At 64.3% G+C, this 10,686-nt stretch overlaps 1 protein-coding gene across 10 annotated transcripts in view; it reads right to left on the bottom strand.

The window, feature by feature from the left end:
• Positions 1-10,686, bottom strand: part of NAV1 (neuron navigator 1) — a gene marked incomplete at its 5' end in the record, with an annotated part of 179,078 nt that overhangs the window by 99,968 nt on the left and 68,424 nt on the right. For 3 of the 10 annotated variants that reach the window (XM_081038915.1, XM_081038914.1, XM_081038913.1), the window contains one exon: positions 9,504-10,505. The exons of 4 other annotated variants lie outside the window; for them this stretch is intronic. In XM_081038915.1, coding sequence (XP_080895041.1) covers positions 9,504-10,230 — 727 coding nt within the window. Of the gene's footprint in view, positions 1-9,148; positions 9,272-9,503; positions 10,506-10,686 lie in introns of those variants that run through there. 3 more of the 10 variants (XM_081038904.1, XM_081038910.1, XM_081038916.1) reach the window with 3 other exon arrangements.

Here is a 10,686-nt window from a genome sequence, read left to right on the forward strand (position 1 = left end):
ATGAACAAGCCACCTGGAGGAGACGGCACGACCAAGGCAGGGCCCGAGGACACCAAGAGGAGAGAAGGGGGCGTCCTGGAGATGAGGGGCCTGGCTGCGGGCTGGAGGCAGGTGGAGGGCCCAGTACTGCTCAGAAGGAAGGGCCCAGCACGCAGGGGCTGTCTCCCGCCTCAGAGGGGGGCTCCCTCAGGACAGGGGCCACGTCTCTGTCCCTACACCCCCGTATAGTGGGGTTGGGTAGAGAACCCTGGCATGATAACATACAGCTGTCATTCACTGCGCGCTTTTCACAGGCCAGGCCCTGCGCTCCGTGCACAATATGCATTAGCTCACCTCACCTGGGAGGAATCCTCTGACGACACAGCTACGATGACACTTTTCACACATGAGGCAATGAACAGTCGGAGGCCACCATCTCGAAGCTGGTTAGTATAGAGGCAGGATTTGACCTTGGGTCTGCCTGGCCCTAAGCCTGTGCATGTGGCCACTGTGTTCTGTGTCCTTCCTCTCAGGACCCCACGACAATAAGGGGGACGCCTTGGGACAGACAGAGCTGCTGGCAGCAGCTTGAGTTGAGAAGCTGGGGACTTTAAGATTGTGACACTGAGATACCATTTCAGCAGGAAACCGAATCTCTAGGCAGAGTGTGGGAATGTGGCAGGAATCCAGCCCCTGCCAGCGCCAGGCCGGACGGGCTCCTCTGGCTCAGGCAGGCCTGCGCCTCCTGTGGCAAAGCCCTCCCCACCCCCCAGGGCATCCCACCCCCGAAGCCACGCCAGTGGGCCTCCCCACCAGACACCCTGGTCCCCGCCTCACGCAGGTGGGAAGTAATAGGTCTCCATCCACACCGGGCACCGGTTCCCCCGACATAAGGGAGGAGCCAGGATGCCCTGGCCTGGGTCCTCCCCAGATGTCCTCCCAGCTGTGTGATAACAGCCACGGGGGTGGACCTCGTGCCTCAGCCCCGGGAGGACCTTTCAAAGACCACCACAGTGGTTACTGGCCAACAGAAGGACTGGAAACAGGGCAGGACCGTTTCGGGGACCCTGGGGTGGAGAGGGGACAGGCCTGCCCAGAAACGAGGACACTGACAGTTTCACCCTCATCTACACAGGACCCGGCCCTACTCTAAGGATCGGGAGCTGAACGCAAGGGGCTGCCCTGGCACCGTCCTACAGTTCGGCCACTTCCCATCCAAGTCGTCCCCGAGGCACCAACTGTCACCTTAGAAGGTTTCGATAAAGCCAGCTCCTTGGGCAATGTGCTTTCCTCTCTCCTTGCGATGGGTCATGGGTCGGCGTCCCCTGGCCCCAGGGAGATGAGCCAGTTGTGTGAGGCACACACAGAACATAAAGATGCTAAACAAAGCTGGTTCCCTTCCCCGGAGAGCTGGCTGCTCCCCGCCCCACCAGTCAATAGGATGGTGGCAGCAGGGCCGTGCCAAACCCCATGCTCCCCTGCCCCACAGCCACCACCCAGCGCCCCGTCAACATGGGCTCTGCAGCCTGCAGAGCTGGCATATGACCCCTGAATAGCACCTGCTGTGAGGATGAGGTGGCTTCATACAAATGCCCAGCTCAGAGCAGCGCTCAGGAAGGGTCAGCCGTCATTGCTGCTACTTGCCAACATGACAGGGTCCAGGATGGGTCCTGCCCCTCTCCCTGCTCCAGGCAGGTGACCTTCTGCCTGCAACCAGGGACAGGGTAACAGGGAGGTGGCAGTGAGCAGTGCAGCCACACCTGACACCACGTCACACCCAGGCCCCAGGGAAGCAGCGAGGACCCATGGAGACACTGGGACAGTCCCTGTACCCTGTGGCAACTCCTGAACTCCAGGACAATACATCCTGGGGACACCCAGCCTCCAGGACAAAGCAGGTCCTCTGTAGCAAAACACCCCTCTCCTGGAACAGGACCCCACGGCAGTGCCCAGGGCATGGCGGGAAGACGAGGCTGACGTCTGGGGTGGCCTTCCTAACCCTTCACCGGCGCTCCCAGGCGGCCTGCTCCCTCCACGCCGAGGACCCTCTGCTCCAGCCCCAGACCAACCAAGCTAAGCTGGGCCAGCCATGCCTCCTCCTCTCCTCATGGTGGCTCTTTCAATTGGCTCCCCAGCCCCGAACTCCTCAGGAAGTCTTCTGGATGGAACGACAGGCTAGGAGCTGACACGTGGCCCTGCCTTCCATGCCTGTCCTGAATCCTGTGCCACTGGAATTCGCACACTGGTTTGCTGCGCGGGTTCTGCCACGCGCAGCCTGGCTCACACCACGCTGTGGGCTGTGGGGCAGCCTTCGGCCGGGTGCTGCCCAGCCTGTGCAGAGCCAACCCCTGGAGGGCACAGGGCTGCACCTCGCGCCTAATCAGAGCTGCTGCTATTCAAGGGGCAAGCTCTGGGCACAGAGGCGTCCCCTCTCTGCCCCCTCCTCCCACATGTACACTGCAGGGGCTGCGACGATGGCAATCTCCACTCAAGCAACACATGCAGATGTGCAGAAGCCCTGAGCCGGCCGGCCTCATCTGTCAGCGAGCTCTCTAGGGACCAGCAGGCACAGGGTCCTCGTGCGGAGCCTTCGGGGGGCAAACCCCGGCTGCTGTCCTCTGTTCAGAGTTCAGCCCAGAGCCTACCATCGAGTCCCAGTGGACAGACCCCACCTCAGCCTGCTTTTAAGGCTCATCTCCTCTCTCACATCCTTTCCCGACAAACAGCACCCCTCGATCAAGCCGCTCACTGACCTTCCTTTTCCCCAGTCCCACCCACCCCTGCCTCCAGAATCCCAACCATCTTCCAAACGCACATCACTTCTCACCCCACGCGGATTCCAGCTCGAAGGGACCGCGCTGTCCTTTGTCACGCATGCACGAGAAAGAGCACGAGGAGCCCGTCTCCTCCGCTCACGCAGCCTGGCGGAAGCGAGCAGCGGGGCAGGGCCCGACCCACGGTGACTGCCGGACGAGCGACGCCAAACTGAATGGAATCCAAGTCAAGCTGTGCCAGGAGGGTCTGCTGGCTGCTGGACGCAGGCAGTGAGCCTGTGCTGCTTTGGGGACCTGGGCCACAGCCCCGGCCTCCGCCTCCTCGCTTGCAAGTCCCAGAACGGCAGGGCTACGGTGAACATTGACTGACGACACGCAAGGCACAGCACCACGCCTCTCGCACACCCAGCGATGACATGGCCCTCATTACGGCTAGGTGACTGCACGTGGAGCCCTACTGTCCTTCCCCTGGGAGAGTCGGGTCCCGGAGCCGGGGGACGTGGGAGTCCTGGGCCCGTGGCAGCGGGGGGATCCTGCCGAGAGAAGCCAGGGCGTGCTGGGCGGCTGCCAGCTTCGCGAGAAGGGACGGCTGTGTAGCATGTCACCAGGGCAAAGGTCGCTGTGTCCTGGGAGTCAGAGCCGTGAGGAGCCCGCACATGCTTTTCTGGGAGAGCAGCCAGGAGACAGCCCTGCAGCCTCGGCCTGGGGGTCTGCTCGGGGGCGTTGTTCCACCCTGGTCATATTTCACACTCTTTCAGACGTGTCTGTTCTTGTGCACACATGTGCACACACGCACCTTTAGTGTGTGCGTATTTGCTGGAGGTCACTGAGTGTGAAAGTTTCTATGCACTGCTCTGCGGCACACATGCCCCACTGCTCACCTGACTCCCAGCCTCAGCTCAGCTGTTGGGGTTCATGTCTGTGTGCCATGTACCCCGTTAACCCAACACCTTCCCACACATGGGCCTGAGTCTTACTCCCAACCTTTGCCACCTTCCTGCCCAGCTCAAGGGCACGGCTCCAATCGGGCTCTGCATGGGAACACCTGAAGCTGCGACATTATCCCACCTCCCAGCCCAGACCACACCCACGGGGTGCCCTTCGAGGCCACCCGGGACTCCCGGGGCTGACACGGGAGCACGGCCCCGGCTCTTGGCTTCCCGTCCCTGTCACCCTCCGAAGTCCAGCACAAGAGCGTCTGCTCGGGTACCAGACGCCTGTGGAGAAGCCGCCCGCTGCAGTGGCCCCGAAATGTATCATCAGGATGCCTAAAATAGACTCGACCATGGCTCAGGCCACAGCTGGGTCCTGGCCGCCTTGCTGAGTGTGGGCTGGCGCGGAGCTGGAGAAGGACCGTGTGAAACACGCCACGACCTAAAACAGTGCTGGCAGCGAGAGCCTGGAGCCGGCTGGAGCCAAGCTCTGTGGGGAGGACGGTGCCGGGCACGCTCTCATCCCCGCGTCGGCACAAGAACGGGCTTGAGAGTCGGGGGACGCGGGTTAGGTCCTCCTCCTGCCCTGCCCGCAACGTGCCCCTTGTCATGCCAGAGGCAGGAGTGCTGATGAAAGCTGCACAGCCCCAAGCCACCCGCTTACTGCAGGCACGCACTGCTGTGTCCCCTCAGCCCCCAGCAGTGACCATACAGGACACCCATGGTCACAACGCTAACCCTCCCTCAGCCTCTATCTGGGAGATAGGAACAGGTCCTGGGGCAGCAGCGCCGTCTGCACCCAACCTGTACAGGGAGTGGTGTGCACGAAGCAGGCAGGATGTGCCCAGGCGGCCCTGGTTTCCTCTCCCTACGGGGGCCCCGTCCCCAGAAGCAACGGCTGGGGCAGGTGTGGGAGGGCTGGCCAGCGTTCTAAAGGTCCCAGGACCGAGCCTGCCCTCGCAGGGACAGCGAGCTGCGCCTGCCCCCGGGAAGGCTGCAGGCTCCCGGGACATCAAACACGTCTGGGTAATGCAAACAGGCTGTGGGAGTGGGTCAGCCAACACAAATGAGAAACATATGACGTGCACTTCCCCTCTGCTGGCTGCTCACACGGGGTTTCCAGGCCAGGGAGGAGAGCCCAGCGAGCCAGGGGAAAGCTCAGCCAGGTGTGAGATGCAGATGTCACGAGGAGGTGAGGGGTCCAGGTGGGGAGCTGGACTGCACTGGGCCAGGAAGCGGGCGCACAGGTCCAGCTCCTCCTCCTCCTATCGTATTCCAAAAGAAAAGATGGATGGAATATGGACAGGTGCCTGGCACGGCACAAGGCACGGGCTCTGTGGAAGGCAGGGACCCACACCACAGGTTTGGAGCCACAGGTAGAAAAGCCCAGAAGACATAATCTGGGCTCAAGCCTTTCTAATAATGAGTGCTTTCCAGGAAAACAGGTAGTGAGCTCTCTGTGACTAGGAGTGTGCAAACAGAACACCCACCTGCCAACAGTGCTACAAAGGGATGAATTTCAGCTCTAAGTGGGTGGCTCAGCCTGGTGATTTCCGTTTTGTGGCTCTGTGGTCTCTGCACAGAGACGGACCTTCCTTGCTGTGCAGGGAGACCCCGCGTGTAGGGCAGAGGTGGGCAACAGGGTGCTGAGCTGCAGGAATGCACCCTGGGTCACACAGGACTGGCTGCCCCTGGAGCCCACAGAGCACCTTCCGCCCTTGGGGTCAGAGGCTGTGAGGTGTGGTGTGTATGCGTAGGGACAGTTGCCGAAAACGGTGAGGTCGGCGGTTAGCAGAAGAGAAAGTGTCTGCTGTTGGCAGCCTATGGTTGGGGACACGTCATAGAGAGTGAGTGGTTGTGGCCACAGTAATGCACACGGAGGGGGGTGTGGACAAGAAGAGAGTGTCAGAAAACACCCCCGCATTTCAGGGACGCGGGCCTGTTACCCATTCAGTCCGCCTCCAGAAGGGAGGGGCCTGGGTGACGTCACGAAGGACACTCCTGGCCTTGTCCACGCATAGGGAAGCACATTCACCCCAGGCCCTTCTGCTCCATCTGGACCATCTGCCCCAGCAGAGCAGCCGGCCCGAGCCCGACTCATCCACCCACCGCTCCGCTGGGAAGCAAGCCCCAGCGCCCATGTGACCAGGAGCACACCTGGCTGCAGCTGTGTGAGTAAGGCAACCACCAAAGGTAGGGCCAGGACCCGGGGCCTGCACAGCACTGCGCCTGCGCGCAGAGAACGGAAACCTCACAGCTCCAAGGTCCATCCAATCCTGTCTGCACCCACGCCTCCCTGTGGCCCACCCTCCACAGCCCCCCTTCAGCTGGCAGTGGCCAGGGGAAGGTGGGCAGAGCCCCGCTCTCCTGCGAGGCCTGGGGGGGCCCTGAGGAGGCAGGTGTGGGTGTGGAGCCTGTGCTGGGGGCACCTGCCGCCCCTCCTGTGCTCTCTGGGCATTGGTTCTTGCCTGAAGAAGGTACAGGAACTGCTGTATCCCACCCCACCCCCCAGTGCATGGGCAGAAAGGAGAGCTGTCAGAAACCATTTCTTCCCTCCGACTCCTCAAAGCACCCCAGAACATTCTCCAGTGGAAACCCACCCTCACCCTAGTCCTCACCCACCCCCCAAAACCCTCATCAGCCAAGTGGCTTACAGACAGAACTTCCTCACTCTTCTGAGGGTCTCACGATTGTCATGGCAACCCGGTAGGGGGGGGGCATGGGACCAGGATCTGCAGTGCCTGGGTCTCCTTGCACCCTGACCTTGGGCTGCCTTACTGTCCCAATTCGTCCCTTTGCCTGGAAGGTGGGAGAAGGGAAAGCTGAGCTTGTGGGCACTTGACAGACTGATTCCGCTTTGAGATCCTTGCCCAGTGGCTGGGGAGGCAGGGACAGTGTGGCCTGGAGTGGGGCTGTAGTGCCAACTGCTCTGGGGACTCTGCTCTCCTTCAGTCTCCTGGGACATTCTGAACCCCTTCCCCAGTCCCTACAGGTAAGGAAAAGCCATGGGAGCATCTCTTCCATTCACAGTGGGGAAACTGAGTCCCAGAGGCAGTCCTAGAGCTCAGGGTGCCCAGACAGGCAACTCAGGATGGCAACTCCCCTCCATCTGTCGGGGTGGGGGCGCCATGCCTGTGGGGGCCAAGCTGCCTCCTGGGGACTACCAGGGGCATCTGCTTCCAGGGAATGGCATGGCCCCCGGGCACTCACCCCTCAGTCTCCAAATCTCTGGGGTTCCCCAGTGGGACCCTAGCTGTCTTGCAGCTTCCAAGGCGAGGGAAGGGGCAGGGAGCCCGACTGGACCATCTGGGCCCCAGCTGATTTCTGGGAAGGGGGTGATCGGGTTTCAGCTCCTCCCTTGTATTCCAGAAAGGCTCTTATTTGGGGCTGCCTCACCCCCCTCCCTCAGAAATTGGGTCTTGGCAGCTTTTTGGGTCTGGGATGGTCCCAGGGAGTGAGTGTAACCTGACTCTGAGCCTCACTGGGGGGAGACAAACACCCTGTGTCCAGCCACCCTCCTGAGGCGTCAAAGCAGCCATTCCAGTCCCCAGGGGCCACCCTGCTCCCTCAGGGCTCATCCTGACTACAGAGAACACCTTCGTGGGCTCTGAGACACTGATCTGACTCTGCTGCCCCCCCACCCCCCGCCAATCAGTCTATCCTGCCCCCCCCTTGGGTCCTCTCCTCCAGAAATAAGCCAGCAAGTATGCCAGACTTTCCAGCCTTCTCGGCCCACCAGAGAGGTAAGGCCCTCTGTGGGGTCACCAGGGCAGCCTGGTGGCCTTGGTCAGGCTCCCCCTTACCTGCAGACTCCCCCCCGCAGTCAGGTCTCCTAGACACCTGTGGCCCAGGGCTCAGGAGACCAGGAACTCAGCTTCAGAGCCTGCACTTTCCCACCTGCCAGGCAGTGGAGGGGCTCCCCATCAGTGTGACAATGCAGGAGTGGGGACCACAGCCCAGCCCCTCCACAGCCAGCGGAGGACCATTTGTCAGGGTGTCTGTGCTTACTGCCTTCTGAGAAGCCACTAGGAGGGCTTCAGCCAGGCGGCCATGTCCTGGGGAAGCTGGGACTTCCAGGTCCGGGGACAGCCCAGACCAGCCAGGTCATCCCAAACAGGGGAAGCCCTGACCTTGAAAACAGAGCCGTGTCCTCTGCTGTTGGAGGCCGTGGCACTGCATCCCGCCCACCCCTCCCCAGTCCCTGGGGCACGTCCTCCCCACCTGCCCGTCCACCTGTGCCTCCCCCCTCCCCCCGCCGGGGCCACCATGCCCGAGCACCTGCTGCCAGAGGCCTAGGGCAGGCCTCTCCTTCCCAGCCCCTCTCCACCACAGGGTCCCCTTTCCTTTTCTTCACAGCTGTCCTTGGTGCCTAGAATTCTCTTTTCCTTTACTGTCTGTCTCACCCCCCGGCCTGTCAGCTCCGTGAGGGCGGCACTGGGCGCAGGGGGCACACTCCCTGAGGCCCCCCCACCCCAGTCAGTGTCTGGACCCAAAACCCCATCTGCCCTCGTCCCTGCAAAGCCCACATGCGGCCTCCTCCGCGGGGCTCCAAACCCTTGCCCCTGGCCAGGGGCTCATCCTGTCCCACAACGGAGTCCGGGGGTCCCGGAAAGACTGCGGCAGGGCCACCAGGGCCACCCGCCTCCAGCGCTGCAATCTCCAGGGCGGCAGGCGAGCGCCACCTCCGCGGTCCGTGCCCACGCGCCCCACCTCCGCCAGCCTGTCACTCGGCTGCTGCCGCGTCAGCCCCGCCCCTGTACACGCGCGGACACGCCCTCCGCAGCCCCCCAGCCCCCTGCGGGGCGGGCGCCCGCCTGGCACCCCGGACGCTGGGTCCCCCCGGCGCCGGAGGTCCCACATCCCGGCCACCACCACCAGTCCGCGGAGCCAAGGCGGCCTGCGGGCTCCAGGCCCGGCCGCCGCGCTCCCGCAGCCCCGGCGCCCCCGAGCCGGCTCCCGAGGTGCCGCAGCCCGCGCCCGCACGACCCCATCTGTCCTCTCCGGGCAGCGGCTCTCCGGGCAGCCAGCGCAGCTCCGGGGCACAGACTCCCGGGCTCGAGAACAATGGGGCCGCTCTGCGCTTCCTCCGCCCAACCCAGCTTTGTTCCTCCCTTCCCGCCGGCTCGGCTTCCATTAGCCCAAGGGCAGCGGCTTCCCCGTCAAACCGGGGCTCCGCGCGAAAGCCCAGATCTTTCCACATTCTCTAAGAACCCGGAGGTAGAGCTTTGGGCCAGAGCCGGCCCAGGGATAGGACGCGCATCCAGATGTGTGCAGCTGGCCCCCGGCCTGCCCGCTGGCCCCAGACGGTCCCCTTGCCAGAACCCCCACACCGGGGATATCCGACCCGTGCTCCCACTGGAGACCCACAGAGGAAGTGGGGCCTCAGCTCACATCTGCTTTCCGCACGTCTGTCCTCGGCACCCGCTCTCCCCACGCTCCCCTGGCAGCGCTGGGTGCGCTTACCCGGTGCAGACCGTAGCAGCGCTGAGGTCTCCACCAGGCCCCGATGGCGCCCACTGGGATTCTGGGGTTTAACGGGAAGCAAAGGAGCTCTGTTTCTGGGCATCCGAGGACCCCCACCCATTGTGCTGCCTCACCTCAGGCCACAGCGGGGCCTGGGCTCGCTCCGGGTGACCTTTTGAAGAAGGTGCACTTTAGCCACGCGCACCTGGCGGTGGGCCAGCCCTGCACGTCTGGGCGCAATGCCCACCCGAGATCTGGAGAGCAGGACCAGGGGGGTGGGGGCGCGCTTCCCCTCCCCTTCTCTTGCAGCTGGCGAGGAGAAAGCAGGGCGGGGTGGGGCGGGGGCAGGACTCACCCAGCATCTGGCTGAAGAGCAGCTGCTCCAGGTCTCCCAGCACGGTCACCACGAGCTCGGGGTCCACCTTGAGGAAGGCGCGCTCCTCCTGGCCCTTGGCGGGGGGCACGGCCGCGGAGCCCTTCTGCGCCTTGGCCTTGCTGGAGAGCAGCTCATCGTCCGACTTGCCGTCGTCGCTCACAGCCGCCTCGGGAGCCTTGCTGAGCGGCTTGACCTCAGCGTAGGGGCCGCGCGGGATGCGGCTCGGCTTCCCTAAGCTGGGCGCCAGCGGAGCCAGGGGGGTCTTGGCGCCGCCCGCAGGGCCGCCCTTGGCCTGGAAGAGCGAGTGCTCCGACTTGGACAGCGTCTTGGACATGAGCGGGGCCTCGCGGCCTTTGGACCCCCCCTTGCCCAAGCCCTTGGGCGCCTTGGCCATGTCGTCGCTCCACGCAGGCTCATAGAGCTGCAGCTTCTTCTCGGAGTCCGTGAGGAACGACAGGTTGGTGAGCGACTTCTGCTTGCGCAGGTTGGAGGCGGGCGGCCCGCCGGGCATCCGGCCGTCCACGCTGCCGGACTTGAAGACCTTCAGCTCGGCCGCGCTGGCCTTGGCCACGCCGCCGCCGCCGGGCGCCTTGGCGCGCTTGGGCAGCATGCCTCTGCCGTCCGCCGCCTTCCTGCCCGCGCCCTCGTCGCCGCCGCCGCGCAGCTCGCCCTCCGGCTGCGCGCTCTGGACGCCGCTGCTCAGCATTCTGCCCGAGAGGAGCGCGTGGACGCCCCGCGCGTCTGCAGGCAAGGGGCGGGCGAGGCAGGGAGGAGGGGCGGGGAGGGGAGGGGAGGGGAGAGAAAGGACGGAAGAAACCGAGGAAGGAGGGAGAGGAGGGGGAGGGACGAGGGAGGGGGCAGAAGGGAGGGAGGCGAGCCCAGCCGAGGGCCCGGGGGAAGACACGCAAGGAAGGAAACCGTGGAGCAGCGGGGCGGGGTCGCAGGAGAAGGGGCAGGCGGGGAAACACAAACTAAAATGTAAAAATCAGTCCAAGCACGGGCGGAAGCCCCGCGGCCCCCGCCCGCCCGCCCGCCCGCCGGAGCCCCGCGGACCCGACCCGCAGCCGCAGCCCGCGCTGCTCTCCGCCCGCCCGCCGCCCGCTCCCGCTGGAGCAGGGGCTGCGGCTGCGGCTCCCGGCGAGGAAGGAGGGAGGGGAGGCGG

The sequence above is a fragment of the Rhinolophus hipposideros genome (genome assembly GCF_964194185.1).
Source record: "Rhinolophus hipposideros genome assembly, chromosome: 26".
Lineage (NCBI taxonomy): Eukaryota > Metazoa > Chordata > Mammalia > Chiroptera > Rhinolophidae > Rhinolophus > Rhinolophus hipposideros.